The 20,178-nt window shown below is 35.8% G+C and overlaps 1 protein-coding gene across 1 annotated transcript; it reads left to right on the top strand.

The window, feature by feature from the left end:
- Positions 1-1,761: 1,761 nt before the first annotated feature.
- LOC109179720 lies at positions 1,762-2,418 on the top strand. The gene has a single exon (XM_019329210.1). The coding sequence runs from the start codon at positions 1,762-1,764 to the stop codon at positions 2,416-2,418; it is 657 nt and encodes a 218-aa protein (XP_019184755.1).
- The last annotated feature ends 17,760 nt before the right edge of the window (positions 2,419-20,178 follow it).

Genomic DNA, 20,178 nt, shown 5'->3' with positions numbered 1-20,178 from the left:
TGCACCTAATTTCACCTATAAGTGCATGTAATTTTGTTTTGTTAACATTCATTGATCTGAGTTCAGCGGGTAGTAATACTCCTGAAAACCACTCGCAAACATTCATACACCTAGATGCAACTACTTATACCTATATGTGCAACTACTTAGAACTATAGGTGCAACTACTTAGAACTATAAGTGCAACTAAGTATTGATGCTCAGTGTAAATTTTTACTTGCACCTATAATACATTTTACATGCACTTGTAATACATTTTACTTGCACTTCGATGTTCAATTATTTACGAAAATGCCACCGCGTTTTTTTAAAAAATCAGTGTTTCTCATCCATTAGATCTGGACACGTGGATGAACAGAATCCATTCCTATTTCGCGCCTGGGCGAACCGTTCGCACCCGAGTGCAACTCTATATATATATATATATATATATATATATTATGAAACCTATTTTGAAAATAAAGGTTTTCAATTATACATATATCCATACCTACTATACTTTTTTGGAAAATTTATATCTATATCTATTTACATATTCCCTTTTTAAAAGCATGAATGATATTTATGAATCCCATTTGTAGAAAAGAAATGTTTTTCAAATGCTATGTCACCGTTATCTTTTAAAAGTGAGGAAAACCTATAATTTTTTAGGACCCGATTGGACCACGATCCCTTCAGTAGAAAATGATGAAATGATATGATGAAAATAAATAATGAAAAGGTATGATGATGAGAAATCCGGTCAAAAAATCCTGGGTTTATAAGAAGTGGCCTGGTCGAAAAATCCTGGGTTAACTTTGGGGGCTTAGATACTACCCGGTGGGCTTGTGTGACACCCCGAAAATCATATCCTTTATATTGGATTAATTGAGTAATTAATCATAAGTTATCATTGTTGACTTTCTAATCAATTTCCTAAATTGATAGTCGGAGGACCTAAATTGACAAACTCCTTGGTCAATTGATTTAAGTCAAAAAGGGGTACCTTTAGCTTTGATAGTTGTACCTAATTCCTTGGGGTCTTCCTAAGCCTTTCTAGGGAAAGTAATGGTATGATGCTCTTTTCCCCTTACTTGGTCTTGAAGCCTTACCCTATCAAAACTAAAATTCATTTCCCCACTTTAGCAAGACAACTTTTCTCTCTCTTCTCTCTAAGAAAACTTGGCTTCTTCCCCAAGCCAAGAAAGACCTCATCCAACCTTGCATGAAGAAAGAAATAGCCGATTTCGTGAGTAGGTGCTTGAATTGTCAGAAAGTCAAGGCGGAGCGATGCAAGTCCAAAGGGTTGATGCAACCCTTGGAGATACCTCAAGGGAAATGGGACTCCATTTGTATGGATTTTGTGGGGAGCTTACCGGTGACCCGTTCAGGCAAAGATAAGATTTGGGTGATAGTGGATTGTTTAACTAAGACGGCTCTGTTCATCGTTATGAAAGTAACGTGGTCAATGAATCAGTTAGCCAAGACATACGTGAGTCAAGTGGTGAAATACCATGGAGTTCCCCGGGATATCGTTTCAGACAGAGACTCAAGGTTCTTGTCTCAATTCTGGAGATCTTTACAAGCAGCTTTGCAGCTTTGAGAACGAAGTTGAATTTAAGCACCGCTTTCCACCCTGCCACGGATGGACAAACCGAAAGGACCATTCAAATGCTTGAAGACATGTTAAGGGCTTGCATGTTGGACTTTCAAGGATCGTGGTAAGAACACTTAGACCTGATTGAGTTCTCTTATAATAACAGTTACCACTCAAGCATCTGAATGGCATCGTATGAAGCGTTATACGGGCAAAAGTGCCGCAGTTCGTTATGTTGGGAGAACTTGGTTAATCCGGTAATGTTGGGACCTCAATATTTGCACGATACCGTGGAAAAGATCAAGTATATCCAAGGTAGAATGAAGATGGCACAAGATAGACAAAAGTCCTATGCGGACTTAGGAAGAAAACCAGCGGAATTCTTAGTTGGGGAAAAGGTTTGGCTGAAAGCTTCTCCCACCCAGGGAGTGATGAGGTTCGGGAAGAAGGGCAAGTTGAGCCCCAGGTTTATTGGTCCTTATGAGATCCTTGAGAGGATAGGAAATCTGGCTTACCATTTAGCGCTACTGATGGAGTTAGAGCGGGTGCATAACGTGTTTCATGTGTCACAGTTAAAGAAGTATGTGCACGACCCTTCACATGTGATTCCGCCAAAAGTGGTGCCCCTTGACGGGACCATGTCTTATGAAGAAAGGCCGATCCGAATCTTGGACTCTAAAACAAGAGAAACCCACAGGAAGTCGATAAAGATGGTAAAAGTATGGTGGTCTCATCACGGAGTGGAAGAAGCGACATGGGAGTTGAAGTCTGCCATGCGAGAGCGTTACCCCGATCTGTTTACCCCAGGTACTGCGAGTTACCCTTATGTTTTAGCTGTGTAGACGTAGTGTTGTGGGAAGGGTAGCTAGTTTTTCTGTTAGTTGTTGTGCTTGCTTGGTGAGAGCTTGTTGCCTAAAAAGCCTTGTTTATCTTTTACTTCTATTCAAGTCACATTTTGTTCACCATTATCCTTTCTGACAGACCTTGTTGTACCCAAGCTTCGGGGACGAAGCTTATTGTTAGGGGGAGAGGATGTGACACCCCGAAAATCCTATCCTTTAAATAGGATTAATTGAGTAATTAATCGTAAGTTATCCTTGTTGACTTTCTAATCAATTTCCTAAATTGATAGTCGGAGGACCTAAATTGACAAACTCCTTGGTCAATTGATTTAAGTCAAAAAGGGGTACCTTTAGCTTTGATGGTTGTACCTAATTCCTTGGGGTCTTCTTAAGCCTTTCTAGGGAAAGTAAGGGTATGATGGTCTTTCCCCTTACTTGGTCTTGAAGCCTTAACATATCAAACCTAAAATTCATTTCCCCACTTTAGCAAGACAACTTTTCTCTCCCTTCTCTCTAAGAAAACTTGGCTTCTTCCCCAAGCCAAGAAAGACCCCATCCAACATTGCAAAGATTCATCCCAAGATCCCACCTTTCTATCTTCCAAGCTTAGGAAAGGGTAAGATCTAAAGTTATTTAGTGTTTTTAGTTAGCTTTAAGGTGTCTTTATCTAAGTTTGGTGTTTTCTTGTGGTTTGGCTTGTGTAAGAAGGTTGTGAGGAAGAAGAGCTTCAAAGTAAGGCCTAGGAGGGTTAGAGGAAAGAAGGTTTTGGTCTTCAAAGGTAACCCATGCTATACAAAACCTATTTTCTACTTGCTATTGATGATTCTTGACTTCTATTGATGATTCTTGGTGTAAATGTGAGATTTGATGCATGATCTGGTGATGATGCATGTTTAGAGCTGTATCTAGGTTTCTTGAATGCTATTCTTTGATCTATTCTTGGGTTCAAGTCATTTCCTTGGTGTATGTGATATTTGGGGTGTTTTGGACTTGAACTTGACCTTGGAGATGAATTTTCCCGAAGGGAAATATTTGTGGATCGGGTGTTTGTAACACCCCGTGTTACGATCCCTAAAATCAATTAAATCATTTAATCAATAACCCAAAAGAAGGAATTAAATTACAGAAATTAATTAGGATAAAGGCCCACCATAGTCCGTGGGCCCTCATCTCTAAACCCAATCCTTAGTCCTAAAAGGAATAGACTTAGCAAACCTATGGTAATTAGGCCCTAAGTAAGACTCTTAAATATAAAAATAGGGAACATAAGGAGGAACCTAGAACTCCCACCACAATAATCTCTCACCACCCAAAGAGCTCCAAGAATCCCCTTAGAAGAAATCAAGAAAGCAAGAAAGCTTAAAGAAAGACCCTTCATAGCCAAGGAATTAATTAAGGCTAAGAGGTAACCCATGTCTCAACAAAACCTATTTTCATAGCTATGATTCCCCTCTTAGGATTTCCCCATATTATTGTGTATTGATGAATTGTGATATTATTATTGGTGGGATGATTCCATGGGTGATCTTGATGATGGGAGGTTCTTGATAATTATGGTGTTCTTGAGGATTATATGACGTTCTTGATGATTATATGGTGTTCTTGATGTTCTTAATGATTATATGATGTTCTTGGTATTTATAAGATATTCCTACCGAATCTTGATGAATTGTGTTCTTGTTGATTTAAAAATAATTAGAACCCTAGGTTATATCGTGGGATTCGTATGGTATTATTCTTGGTATATTGGGTGGGAATTCGCATGATTGGGTGTTGATTATGTTTAGAAAAGCATGATAGGTTATGTGCCGTTTGTTTCTTGATTTTGATCCATTAATTGTCTACGTGTGCTATCAATTGCGTTTGAAAGTGTCTAAGCATGGTTTCGGGTTCCACGAAGGTTCCCGGGGCGTTTTTGGTGAAAAAGAGTCAGTGGGGGGTAGGGGACCCGCCACCTACCCACGGCCTAGTCGAGCAACGCCGGCAGCGGGCAGCCGGCGGGCGGGCAGCTGCCCGGAATAGTAAAACGTCGGGGGGCAGCCGGCGGGTGACCCCTCTCCCACCGGCTACCCGCTGGATTGTACCCCACTTCGGGATCCCGGCTTCCCCGTTTGATGTTCCCCCGACCCCCGTGGTGTCCCAACGGACTCCGTCTATCGTGCCTATGTCTAGTTGGATTTTCGGGTACCGTTCGTAGGTTGCATGAGTCTTATATATTGCATGCTAGTTGAATTGGTATCCCGTTGACCTAGGTGAAAGAAGTATGAACTCCTTAGGAATATTCTTAGTATGTGAAGGATCACGCATAGGTTTTGTTATACGTTTTCTCCCCCTTCCCAATGTGTTAATGTGGGTTGCATGTGCTTGCTATGTGTTATGTGTGCATGTTACCCCGATTTGGTTGAGATCAATCGGGCTATACGGGCAGTCGGGTGGGCTGAGAACCATACCGGCTGTTAACCAGGCTGGTAGAGACCGGTCAGGTATATAAATATTATATAGGACTGAGGTCCACTATACGGGCAGTTGAATGGGTTGAGAACCATCCCAACTGTTAACCAGGCTGGTAGAGACCGGTCAAGTATATAAATATTATATAGGACAAAGGTCCACTATACGGGCAGTTGAATGGGTTGAGAACCATCCCAACTGTTAACCAGGCTGGTAAAGACCGGTCAGGTATATAAATATTATATAGAGCTGCGGTTCATCGGTCGGTTGCGATCGACCCCTCTGTATTGTGAGACGGGGCAGGGTGCTGCGGGGCCGTGTCAGAGCTATATGCGCTGACCCTCATGTATGGGCATGCGATTGGTCCTGTGGCGCCAACAAAGTGTGCTATATGATGAGATAAGAAGGATTGATGTTGTGACTGTTATGGAAACATGACCATAGGATTCTTGCTAGTAAACTATACATGTTTAATTGTGATTATTGGTTGCGTTTATCTACAACTGTGCCCTATGTCGAGAACTGTATATACTTGGTTATGACTGCAGATTGTGTGTACCCCTATTTGTCGAGTCGGTCCCCTGATTTGAAAGCTAGAGTCTCTTAGGATATATCTTCATGCTTCGAAATGACTTTTCGTATATCTATGTATCTATATATATGTATTGTATTTCAACGCGTTGGAGTAGGTTACCAGCATCTCTTGTTGAACAGATATATTTGGCTTTCAGACACAGAAGAATAAGTCACTGGAGCGCGCTAGATCTTGGAACGTAGAAGTAGATAGTTCCCTTTCGGCCTGTGTGCCATGTTATGCATTTACTTTGTTAAGGATATTAGTTAGTTAGTCTGTGCACCTGAGTTCTCTAGCTCAGGTGTGGCATAGCACCCCGTACTCTTTATGTTACGTTTTGAATTAATGAGATTTCACCTTTATTTTATAAGTTTTAAATGTCCTGAAAATCTGGGGTGTTACAGTGTTCCCTGCGGGCGGAACGGCAGGCGTATGTCCACCCGCCGCCCCACTCGCGTGTTGAAGAGTTGTACCCGGCGGGGGGTACCGCGGGCAGGTGACCACCCACGGGGTACAACATGGTGGATTGTCGGGTGTTGTTTTTCCCGTGGTTCCATCTTTTGGTGTGTGATGTTTTGACCTCCTTTTGTTGGATTATTGAGCTTTTGGGTGTCTCCTTGATGTTTCGTATGTCTAGAACGATGTCCTAAGTATCCATGTTAGAATTTGGTGTCTTGAATCGTGCTTATGGTCCAACTTTGTGATTCGTTGGATTTATGTGAGTCTTTGAGGTTCGTTGGAACCATTTTGGTTTACCCGTTTGATAAGCATGCTAGTTATGTTGTCTTTGATGCTAGTATGTGTTGTTTGTCCATTCCTTGTGGATTGGCAACTTGTGTTGCCAATCGTGTTGATATTGGATTGAAGTCCATTGTTGTTGTTGAGTATTGTTTCATGTCTATCATTGAAACCTCTTGATTGATTTCTATGATGTGATCTTGTACATTTGTTATACCCGTTGTTGATGCTTGATTGGGCTGTTGATGAGCCTCAATCATCTTGATGATGACTATGTGTGACTATGAATGAAATTGGTGGTGATGTGACTTGAGCTTTGCTCATGAGTTCGGCGGTATGTGACTTCACATTTAATGATACCCTCATGTACTTAGAGTTCGGCGGTATTGTTTGGCGGCAGTTTGGCGGGGGGCGACGGTCCTAGGAGGGATAAGGTTGGACTCAGAAGTACAGGGTGGCACTCGGAGGTACAGGTTGGAACTGAGATAAGGCCGGGGGTAGCCATAAGGGTGGTACTAAGATATAAGGTTAGAACGTGAAACTTGTCATTATGTGATTTGTTGTGTTTATTGCTTATGAGCATGTCTATCGAGAACTCTACCATTAAGAAGGTAGGTTGTGTCTATTGTTGAGAATATTGTTTGTGGTCCTTGTTGACTTGTGTATTGTGGTTGATGATCGGTCTTTTGTTGAGAGCGTGATGTTGTGTCCCTTGATGTTCCCTCTCTTGGCTTTGAAATGATATATACTGTATCCCTTTGTCTCAAATGGTTTTGCCTATATCTATATATTATGTTACTTAACGCGTATTGGTGGGTTACCAGCATCTCTCGCTAACGGGTGTTATCCCTATGTTTTTGAGGTTATGAGTAGCTTGGAGAGCGCGCTAGTGGATCTAGATAGCGTAGTTCTTATGCCTTCCTTTTGATTAGACTATTGGCATGTGTGCCCTAGACTTTTGACGTTGTATGGATGTTTCAGTTAGACTTAGCATGTGCACCTGTAGATATATGGGTGTGGCATAGCACTTGCCCGGTTTAAGGGATTAGCTTTCGCTTATTTAATGATTAATGTTTAGACTGTTTTTCCCTTTAATTAAGTTTTTAAATTTTGGTAAAATCGGGGGTGTTTGTAACACCCTACTTTTCTTAAACTTAATTACAGTTCTAAAACCATAATCAAGATAAACTAAGCAGCGAATAAATAACTTAAATAAAATAATAAACTAGTGGGAATGTCACCGCCACAATCACCTCTCCATGGTGATTGCACAGGCTAATGATAGAACTAGATCATCAAACCAAACTAACATTCGAATTACTTAATGTAAAGTCATTTGGGGGAGAACACCCCGAAGTCTAACATCAAACATAAATATCAAGGTCTACAATCATCCAATAAACATCATAACAACAATAGGAGTTTAGACTACTAGATTTACTAAGCTAGTCTAACTCGATCATCTCTTAAATGCTGGGCCCACCTGAAAGGGGCTTTGCAAAACAATACATAGACAAGTAGGAAAACACCCGTTAGCACGAAGCTAAGTATAACCACACTCAACCCTGTAAAGTACTATAGAGTATACTTTGGAAAAACATTTGTTCACATACTAAACCAAACAATCTCAACACTTAGACAATTTTAGATACATCACAGACTTTCTATATGCTTGCAACCTATAATATCAACATGCATGCTTCAAATATATATAAAATTCATCAACATAAACACTCCAACAGATTTTCTCATAACAAATCTCATCACAACAAACTCAAGCTATCAATCAATCACATACTAACAACCAATACGAAGTTATCATCATGCTTTCATGATCACATCTTGCAACTAGATATATAAGATATCAAAGTGCAACTAAAGCAATTATGCTCAATATACAATCTCGGTTAATCATTCTCATATGCAATCTAGTGCAGTACTATACTCAAATGCAATCTTGTGCAAACATTCTCATTATGCAATCTTGTGCAAACATTCTCATTATGCAATCTCGTGCAATACAATAAGTATACTCATACACTCGTTTGAAAAATAGAATACTTTTCTGGGGAGGTTTCTTAGAGTCACGATGACTCGCTTTCTTTCTCTTGAGTCTCTTGACTCGATATCTTTCTTGCTCAAACTTTCTCATGCTTCTCATTTCTCTTCTTGTGCGAGGCAGGTACTCCGCCACAGCGAATCCCTAGCGTACGGAACAATCTCGTGCATCCGCCACATCCGTAACTAAGGAACCTCTAACTCGTGGAGACGTAGGTCTTCACGAATCATGAATGGACCTAACCGGCTCGGCAATCTAGCCGGCCACATACTCAACTCGCCCACAGAACCACTCTCTTGGTTCTTTCTTTCTTTCTTTCTTGCTTTCTCTGTAGAATCAGATATCGTACTTTTAGTGTGCACACCCCCTAACCAGGATTCCAAGCCTAGGGGGAAGTCTCCAACCTAGTAACGTGGGAATACGCCGCGTTACATGATAAATCTGTCGGATCGCAATATCCATTACTTTCTCTTTTACTCCAAAAGGACATAGTCCCAACGGGTCCTCCAAAACCTCACTAATATAGATAATATATATATATATATATATATATATATATATATATATATATATATATATATATATATATATATATATATATATATATATATATATATATATATATATATATATATATATATATATAAGGAAGGGATCAGGTGCATTTGTGGCTTCCCGTGCGAATGTGCGGTGGATTAATGTGCGTGAGGTTTATACTTAATGTGCGTGGGATTTGTACTCAATGTGCCTGAGATTTGTACTTAATGTGCGTCATGTTAATATGCGTGTGATTTGTGCTTAATATGCGTGAGTATTTCATAATTACGAGCTCAGAAGGAAGCAGAACAGAAACTCACGCACATTAACGCCCTAGCTTCTTGTTACTTCTTCCTTCAATTTGGCCATGGATTCTGTATTATCAGCTACCTTCAGTGCAGTTGAATGTTTATATAGATGACGCACGCACAGTAAAATTTGCACAACAGCTAAGTGTAGATTTCTGTTGTATTATTCCCATAATTCTTAACCACCATAGCCCGCCTCCGCATCATCATCATCAGGGAGGGGGCAATGGCTACTGGGAATGAAGAAGCAGCTGATATCAATATTTTCTGCTGCATTTTACACATTCACGCACATTAAGTACAAATCTCAGGCACATTAAGCACAACACTCACGCACATTGAGTACAAATCTCACGCACATTAATCCACCGCACATCCGCACGGGAACCTTTCACTATATATATATACATATACATATACATACATACATACATACATATATATATATATATATATATATATATATATATATATATATATGTATGTATATATATATATATATATATATATATATATATATATATATATATATATCTCATGCACCAAACTTATGCATGTCACATCTCAAAACTTCTCAATGCAACAAGTTAAAGACTTTCCACATGCTCATGAGTTTTAGAAAATAATACTTAGGCTCACGTTGGCCACTTATGCAATTTTAAAACATGATTTTACTTGATATGCTATTTAATGTACACCATGCTTCACATCTGTATATATATCACATTGAACTCTCAAGAACAAACAATCATACTAGTTGCAAAAGACATGCTCTGTATATTTCTATCATCAAAATAGACCTCAAACTCCATTGGTCATATAACACAATCTATTCATGCTTTTCTAATAAGACTTATTCACAAAGTGATCATGCTTCTCTACTCATTTCACAAATAGCATTAGGAAAATAGAACAAAGTAATTCCTAATACAGTGAACTCAAATAATTCATACTGTGAAGCAATTTCATCACTAAATCCATCACAACATGCTCATTTCTAATCCAAATCCGACGAAATCAAAGCTAAAACGTGCGTCAAGACGACCCTGAGGTACCGAGCCACAAGGGCCCGCGACACCTGGCCCGAAACGACACGTAGCTGAGCCACAAGGGCCCGGCCACTACACAGATAACACTCAGGGACCAGGGGGCGGGGCTCTGCATAGCCCGCCCCCTCAGGCCGTTACATCGCCATTCCTAGGCAACGACCCTCTCCTAGGGCCGTGCCCTAGGCCTGGCCGGCCACGGCTCTAGCCAACGGCTCCCTTGATGGGCCATTGGCTAGGGCTGTTACTTCATCTGGTGCACACTGTCTGCGCACCAGATGAACTATCTTCATCTGCAATTTAATCTCAGCCAACTCCAATTCATACAAAACGTTATCAACACATCATAGACAAGTAATAGATCACTTCCTAGCTCAAAAACATCAAAATCTAGCATTTCTACTCATTTCTACCTAATAAACAAGGCTTCATAGAGCCAAAATTCAAAGTGGGAGTTCGTGGGGTTATACCTTTGTAGTTTCATCTTTTTTCTCTTATGTGGATTCTTCTTCCCTTCTCTCTACTCAACTTCCACCACCTTCACTTCTTAAATTCCTCAAACAAACCACACAAACAACACACAAGTAAAGAACCTCAGAGATTGAAACAAGAAGATGGAAACTAGAAGCAAAATGAGTGAATGAATGGATGAGAATGAGCTTGGGAAACTTACTGCTTTATTTCTTCTTGTTCACAGAGAGCTCAAGGAGAGGAGAGGCAAGGAAGAGGATTAGGAAATAAATGGATAGATAGGGTGGCTTTTATAGGGCGCAAAACCCTAGGAGACACAACAATCATTGGTTGATGGCAAAATGGTAATTTGGTGGTTGTTCTAAAAAAATATCAGACAAGTGTGGAGTCTCATGGTTCACCAAGCTACATGGACTAAGGTCTAGAATCATAGTTTTAAATAGTTTGGGGGTCAAAATGGATTTTTCCAAAGATGATTTCTAAACAAACACTTGGTTCAGATTCCTCCCGGTTTCACTCAGATTGACTTTCAGATCAAAAACTAGGTATGCAATGTACCCGAGAGTTTAGGATTTTAGATTTAAAATAATTTATTCAAACACCGATTTCATCGTAAAAATTTTTATAGAGTGAAAATGGCTATTTTGGAATTTCTTAAAAACCAAATTTATAAAATAAAATTTTGGGTTGTCACAGTGTTACAGCTTGGAATCCCAGTTGGGGGTGTGCACACTGAAGGTATGGTCCTGCTTCCAAATTGAGATGAGTTTAGTGAGAGAGCATGAGATTAGGCCGGCCGCTATTCGCCGAGCCCAGTTAGGTATTTCACAATGGAGGTAAATTCATTTCTTCCCATTGTTATGATGATACATATGCGATAGATGAGATTGATGTGAGATCCTCCTGTACTATTACTATGATCCTATTTTCTTGAGAGTGCCTATATAAATGTTTTCATATCTATTTGAGAAAACTATTATTATGATGCATGTAATATCTTATGAATACAAGTGAAGTGCAGTGACTGTTTTATCATCCGGGGTATTTCTCAGGTACTATTAGGTTGCATTATACTTGGGGGGCGGGGGGGGGGGGGGGGGTATTGAATCATGACTTTCATATAGTTTTAAAGATTTTTATGAACTTTAAAAGTTTGGAGGTATTCCATTCAAACTTATAGAGTATAAAAGTCAGGCGGTATTCAATCACGATTTTTAAAGAGTCTTTAAAAATCATGCGGTATTCGATTAAGAATTTTAGAGAGTCTTTAAAAGTCATGTGCTATTCAAACAGTTATGAGATTTCATAGACTTTTTAATTTTAGGACTTTTGTAGACTTTTCCTTCTCAAATATAAATAGTTGAAATCCAACCATCAACCCCAAGATTTCAAAATTTTCTTTCTAATAACTTTGAATGTTTTCTCTCCCTATTTAAACTCTATTTTTTCTCCATATTTAAACTTTATAAACCTATCTAAATTTAATAAAATTAATTTTTTTTCTTCATTATCCTATATTTTCCTAATACCCAAACTCTACCAATTTTTCTCTCTCCTAAACTTTACAATCATCCTCTAAAAATTCGAAATAATATTATTTTTACTTCATTATTGCTTGTTTATATTGATTTTTATTTTTTTCTATGATTTTTTTTGTGATACCCCGGTTATTTGAGTATTTTGTTATAAATATTATTATTCTAAATAAAATTTTATAAAATAGATATTATGTTAAATAAAACATTTTTACTATACGGTCTGTATTTTATGTGACCCAAAACTATTTAAACTAGTCACCTACTACTACTTTTTTATTTCTAAACTGTGTATTATAGCTAATAATTATTTATTTATATATGTGTTACGTATGTATATATGTTAAGTACTAGTAGTCTAATATGTATATTAATATTATATTAAGTTTTTAAGTATTGTAGTCTCCTACAACTAGAATTATTATTTATAATACAAGTTATTAGTTAAGTGTTTAAGTAGTAGTCATATTGTTCCAGATAACCTAATTCAATATATTTTTCTATCTTTCTCTGTCGAAAATCCCTCCTTTCTCCCAAACAAAAATAAAACCCTAGCAGTTTCTTCTTATCAATTAATTTCAAGAATTAGATGTCAAGATCTTACAAGCTTAATGCTGAATTTGTGTGTTTCTTTATTTTCTATTCTTTAATTGTTTTTGCAGGAACTCTTGCATGAGCATTGGGCATGAGAATGAGCGAACCACCTAGAGATATCATTTATTAGTTAGACAGTTGAATTGTTAGTTGTTTTTGTACCAGTACATATTTTGAGTTGTTTATTGTAAATTGTAAATTTAGCCTTAGCACTTAGGTTGTTGGTTGCCTAAGTGTGGCGGTAACACCCATTTTCTTTTGATTAGTTAATGCTTCCGCTATGATTTTAGTAAATTGTAAATTAAGAAAAAAAAATTTAAGGAAATTTTGGATATGAAAATTGGGGTGTTACATTTTTATCCCTAACTTTCTCTAATTCTACCTAAATACATGAACTAAGCAAATTTTTCATCGTCAAATTTAGTATGTGTTTCATAATATTCATATAAATACTTATATATTTTGATTTTTATATATTCTTTTTATGTTTATATTCGTAATATATATTTTTCCTTTTTTTTTTTTAACAATAGGTTATTAAGAATAGCGAACTACTGTTCGCAACAACACTTTGGAGTTGCAAATAGTAGCACCTTGTTGTTGTTCGCAGTCTCAAATTGCTATTGCAAATAATAGTTCTTTGCGTGATTCCTAGCAATATATCAAATATAATTTTGTATATATATTATTAATATTAGATTTTTTTTTATTTTATGAAACTTGTAATTATGTTTTTAAATATTTTATTTGATCAATTATTTTATTATAAATTTTATTGTTCAATATTGTTATGAATTTCTAATGAAATAGTTTTTTTTTTGTTGATTTTTATTAATAATTTATATAAGTAATTAGCATATGAGTCTCAACATACTATGGATAAAAATAATAATGTTGGGAATGTTGATGTGGGTGAAGAACTATATAACAAGAAGAATTTTATGATATATTATAAATGTTTTGTAAGAAAATCTAATCTAATCTAATCTTACTCTACAATAAAGCAATAACTTGCTGAAATTTTCATTTTCCCGCCTAAATAAAACGCTGCCGTTTTGCTCTGTAGAATAAATCAGTTCACATTTATTGATGTTCACATTGCGTATCAGTATTCTAGGTGGTTTTGCCAACTATAATTTATCTTGAAACTATCACATCTTATAATTTTGCCCATTACCAATGTATATACTAGCAGCTTAATTAAAGACAATATTCATTAGAGAATAATAAATACATCGAGAAGCCAACCTGCAATGCCTAACTATACATCAGATTGAAATTTAAATTACTTGAATACAAGCATAATAAAGGTAATCTTGGACTATGAAACGTTTTGCCCGGTCGTCATATTTCCAAGACATCAATCCATCTTCGTTGTTCAATACAGAGCACTACATTTTCAGCCTCTATATAAAGATTTGTTGATATGAGGATGCACACCCATATTCTCCTGTAATCCACTTCTGATACACATTGGAAAGCATCCACGAGGAGGAACTAATGAAGATCCCAGTTTCTTGAAGATTAAGGTGAGAACACCTGCACATCAGCTAAAGCTTTACATATCCTCTTTTAACTTTCTAATGAAAAAGAATAGAATTTTAGAAATATGAAAATCACTTAAAATCTACCTATTGTTTAACTGCTTAAGGGTTCTAAATGACTAATTGTAGCAAAGGCTCCTGACTTGTGAGCTTGATGTATGTATGTGCCTAGGATATTCTTCAGTCACATCTCAGTTGATGCAGAAAGGTGAGTTTTTATCATTATTATTTGATTGATCAATCAATCTTTCTGCTTCTAGCTAAGCAAAACAGCAATATGCATTAATACAAATTATTGGGCATTATCTCATTTTTGCACTGCTAAGTTTAGCATCTGATAAATGCGTAACCTGACATCTTGTTTCTTCAATTAGGGGATTCAAAATTATCCATGATAGTTCCCAAAGCTCATCTTGTGCACCCTAATCATCAAGAAATTGTAATTGAGGTATTAGAAGCTAAACTTGAGGAAGAAGAAATTAAAGTATGGTTAGAACTTGGAATCATTCAGACATCACCTTTCCAGTTTGTGGCAGAGTAGTTAAACTTTACATACTGTGGGAAAAATTTATGGAATTATAAGCAGTTCTTAGAAAACAGTTTGTTCCAAAAGATGCAAATAAATGAAAAATATATTGTTTTATCTGGCGTTGAAATATATAATCTAATTTGTTGAAATGGTTTTATGAGTACGGTCTAAATTTCAAATGGTTTTATGAGTACCTAGCAGCAATTAGAACACCTAAAAGTTGAAGGCTACTACAGAAATGTCCTTCCAAGCTCCTGATCGAATTTTAGTTATGCAATTTGGGGATTTTAGATGCCCAAAAGTTTCATGGTGATGATGTAAAACTGTTTTTGATTTTTTTTCCAGGATCTGATTGTTCTATAAAATGCTTACTAACAACTGATTCTACCTATCGAAACAAATGATTTTATACACTTTTTAAAAGACAATTTGTTTATGTCCAAGATGAGAACAATCAACTTCAACGGGTAGAACCTACTACTTATAGTAAATCAAAGCGTACAATATTATCAGCAAAGACATATGCAATACATACACCAATGAGTTGTGTAACAACACTTAATATTTAATTATATACATTTAGATATGATTAATATTAATATTTTATACTTGAGTCAAAGTTATTTTTTTTTGGACTGAATACATATTAGGGCTTTTGGACTTTTAAATCATTTAATTTACAAATATATGTATTTTTGGGACAGAATTTTTTGTTTGTGCCTAATAAATATAATGGTATTTGGGTTATATATACAAAATTATAATTATATATTTGGTTTACCGTTTAAAAATTTATATTTTTTCTCTTATTATATCATACTGTATATTTTATATACTATATCTATGGTCGTGCATCGCACGGGGTGCAAATACTAGTCTACTATAATAATAAGAACCCAAGAGAGTTAGGCCTATAATGGGTAGAAAAAATGGCGGTCAATTTTTTTAAACTAATAAGAAACCAAGAGAGAGGCTTATAATGGGTAGAAAAAATGACGGTCAATTTTTTTAATCAAATGAATGGCTCAGATTGATCAGATTTTAATTTTTCCTTAAGATTTTCTAATTTATCCTTAATGAATATGATTATCCCTTAACTTTTCCGTTAAATATTATTTTTTCCGTTAATTTCTTAGTTCACCGTTAACTTACTCATTGATTTCAATAAGAAAGGTTTTAAGTTCGAACCCCATCCCAATCAAAGTTGGCATACTTACTACTCTATTTTACTCTTATTAAATTAAATAATAATTTAGTAGCTACAACAAAAAATAATACATATGGATTTCTTTAATTTAGAATTATGTGTCTACAATGTCTTTATTCAAAAAAGTTATTCATTATCAATAAATTAAATAAGAGAAATAATTGCATTAGTTATATTGTCTTTATTTTTCTCCAATATAAAAATTCTTTATATTCAAATTCATAAATTGATTATATTCGCTACATTGTCTCTACAATGTCTTTATTAAAAAAAATTATTCATTATCAATAAATTAATTAAGAGAAATAATTTTATTAGTTATATTGTCTTTATTTTTCTCCAATGTAAAAATTCGTTACATTCAAATTCATAAATTGATTATATTCACTACACTGTCTATTTTCTTTTTTGTCCACTATATTTTTTTAATTAAATATCAAAGTTATAATACAAAATAATGCTATATATTTATTTTCCAAGTATTTTTTATTAATACCATGAAAAAATTAAAAAAATATAATTAATAAAGCCAATCATATTAACTACTTGAGGGATTTGTTGGCGAAGAGACTATTCAAATCACACAATAAATTGAAGTGAGAACTATCTTGCAATGTCCTTGTTTGACAATCAATAGTTAGCGATTAGCGTTAGCGGATTTGACCAGCGAATTATATCAACAGTTGGTAATTAAATATTTGAAAAAATTAGATATTTGGATTAACATGTAAAATGACCTAAGGGTATACATATATTTAATAATAATAATAATAATAATAATAATAATAATAATAATAATAATAATAATAATAATAATAATAATTGTTTTAAAAAAATAAAAAAAATAAAAATATATAATTAAGCCAATTATTAACTACCTGGGGATTTATTGATAAAAAGAGTATTCAAATTACACAACAAATTGAAGCGAAAAACTACTTCGCAATATCCTTGTTTGGCAAATAGCAGTAAGCTCTTCAATATTAGTATATATTTAATATTTTATACCCTAATTTTTATTTGCTCTCCCTTATGTCCCGTATTTGGTTTCAACCACACCTATACAATTATTTTATTGACAATTATAATCAATCTTGACTATATTATCTTACATTTGTAAACTTAGAATTACCTATTTAAATACGCAAATTCAACATTCAATTATCTATGCATGAAAAATTCCAATATAATATAATCTTGCCTTGATATATACTTTAAAGTACTTATTTTAAAAAAAAAAACATTGGGCATTATCCCAATCGCGCAATGCGCGTAAAAAAATATTTATAAATGATAAGAATCAAAATCATTGAAAATTTGTAAGGATGTATTCAATTTAGAATTTCAATGACTTTTGTAGACTTTTTTAAAATAAGAAGTTGATAAAAAGTCTATGAATGTTTTTTATATAGACTTTTATAGAGTCTTATAAAGTTTTAAAAAGTTTTGAACGACTCTATGAAAATCAATCAAAGTTTATTAAAATCTATCATTTTAAAAGTATTTAAAACTCTACAAAAGTCATGATTAAATACACACCCTTATTCTTTTTCTGATGACATCCGTTATGAGTTAACCATTCTTGTATTCATTCGCATTTAGTTGTATCTTTGTATCTTGACTTAATATTTGGTATAAGCATGAGCGTGAGTTGGATATATATATATATATATATATATATATATATATATATATATATATATATATATATATGTGAATTTATCTATACCTATTTTCTATGGATTGAGTGATTTACCTATGTATGATCTAATGTGTTAAATGCTAAATGTTGATGTCAAACTATTTTTCAAACCTCCTATATCTACTTTACGAGGTTGAGTGATTTATACTTAGCATTTTATGTTAATGGGTTCTTTTCGTATGTTTTCTTGATAACCCATTTCAGGTTTGGATTGATGCATGACGAGAGCATGTTTAGAGGCTTTCTCTTGATAGTTTTGGTGTTTAGTTTGAATTTAGTTAGAAACCCTTTGAGATTAGTATTATGTTGATATTGTTGTGATCTTTTAAGTCTTTTGTTGTGTAAATGCTATTAAAGTTTTGAGATTAGTATTATGTTGAACCTTTTAGTTTGCGTTGTGTAATAGAATGGATATGGATTGTGATAAGCCTCAAAATATTCTAAGTTTTCAGTAGTTTTTCTAAGGAGTTGTGCACTAGTTCTGACTTAGAAGTCATTTTTTTAGAGTAAAATATCCTAAAATTATAGTTTAGGACCTTTTTTGTCTCTTGAAAGAAGTTTATGTTTCTTGTCTCGTAGTTGCCATGTCCTGTCGGTATTCCTGTGTGATTTCTTGTTTCAGCTGAATCCTATCACTTTTAATTTCTTGAATTGTCCGGTTTAATTTTTCATCCATCTCTCTCAAATCTAGTTGGTAAGGTCTCAAATCATTATGGGGGATATGAGGTGGTCGATAGAGAGCATTGTTGTTTACTCCTGGTTGTGGGCTATAGGTGATTGAGCCCCTATATCTATTCTGACTATAGGCAGGTTTGCTGCCTTGTGCATTTTGTGGTCTCCCTGACGATTGTCCTCCTTGGTTCCATCCCTGTGCGGGTTTCCAACCGTAACTCCCTCCATCGGGATTATTCTAATAGTTATTTCCTTGTTGCCCTTGAACATATGCGATTTCATCCGCATTTCCTGATTCAGTCGATGAAGTGCATATTGCCGTGTCATGTGCCCCCCCCCCCCCCCCCCCCCCCCCGCAAACATTGCAATACAACGCAAGGGCCATGCACGGTTTTCCTTTAGTTCCCATCTTTTGAATCATTTCCTGTAGTTTCTTGATTTTCATGGCTCATAGCCCGCACTTTTGCATCTTGGGCCACATTCCCAGATACTTCATACATCCCTGACTTGGTGTTTCTTCTATTATCCGAAAATGTGATATTAGAGGAAATTTTCTCGATTAAGGTTTCAGCGTCGGCAGGCGATGATAACACAAACGCTCCACTTGAGGATGAGTCAAAAATCATTTTACTCTCGTCGTTTAGACCTCCATAAAAAGAACTGATCACGTCCCAGGGGTGCAGTAGATCGGGAGCACATTGCCTTCTTAAAGTCTTAAATCCTCTCCATGCCTCACCCAATGATTCAGATGCTCATTGTTCAAAATATTGCACTTGTTTGCGCACTTTCATTGTTTTGGTGAGGGGGAAGAATTCGTTCATGAACTCTCGATGTAACTGCCCCCAAGAGGTAAAGTGTTCATTATCTTGTGAATCCAACTAGGTTTTGGCTTCTCCAATAACAGAGAAGGGAAACAAAGTAAGGCGGATTACGTCCTCTAGAACTCCATTGGGTCTAAACATACTACTAGCTCTTACAAATCTTGTCATGTCGGTATGTGGATCTTCCGATGGTAATCCACTGAATGGATTGCTCTGGATCATATTGATAACAGAAGGATAGATGGTGAAATTAATCCCCTCCATGGGCTGGATATAGATTGAATTGTGCATAGAGAACTCGGGAGTCATATACTCCGCGATTGTTCTCATATGTCTTTCTCCTAGTTGCTCAGCTCTATTCCGGCCGTCTACATATCCTGGTACTTCTTCATCCACTCTTATGTTATTGTTTAAATGTTCTCTCGGTGGAGAACCTTCAAAGATGTTCACTCCTGGCTAAGGTGGTTGGTTGGTATCCGTACTTGTGGATGCCATATTTCTTGGTATTTCCTGATTTGTTTCGGCTCTTAGCCTTCTCATCGAAGTTCTTTGGATTTAACGGGAACAAACCTTCTGTTCTGTGTGATCTAGTGTGCATCAACTTCTGATTTGATTTTGGAAGCAATGTAGCAAAAAGTAGCTACACCGTTGGGTAAAAGTGAAAGAAAAGAGAAAAAGGGTTTTGAATCAAGCTTCAAGGTTGTACTTCCTTACTCTTCACAAGCTCAAGCTACCGTTTGCCATTCCCCGGCAACGGTGCCATTTTGATCGTGATCCGCTCTTAGGTTGTGATTCTTGAAAGCGTGGTCAAAAGATTGAAGTTGTGTGTGATAGGGATTGTTATGAATAGATGGTAAAACAGGGTGTTAGAGCCACCCCGAGTGTCGTTCCCTCGACGAATGGCAACTTGGAAGTTGGTCTTAAGAAAATGTAAGGCATACTAGACACTTGAAGGCTCAATTCAGGAAGGTG

The sequence above is a fragment of the Ipomoea nil genome, unplaced genomic scaffold, assembly GCF_001879475.1.
Source record: "Ipomoea nil cultivar Tokyo-kokei standard unplaced genomic scaffold, Asagao_1.1 scaffold0977, whole genome shotgun sequence".
Classification (NCBI taxonomy): Eukaryota; Viridiplantae; Streptophyta; class Magnoliopsida; order Solanales; family Convolvulaceae; genus Ipomoea; species Ipomoea nil.
The sequence above is the reverse complement of the archived record's forward strand: the minus strand, read 5'-3'. Positions and strand labels throughout refer to the sequence as shown.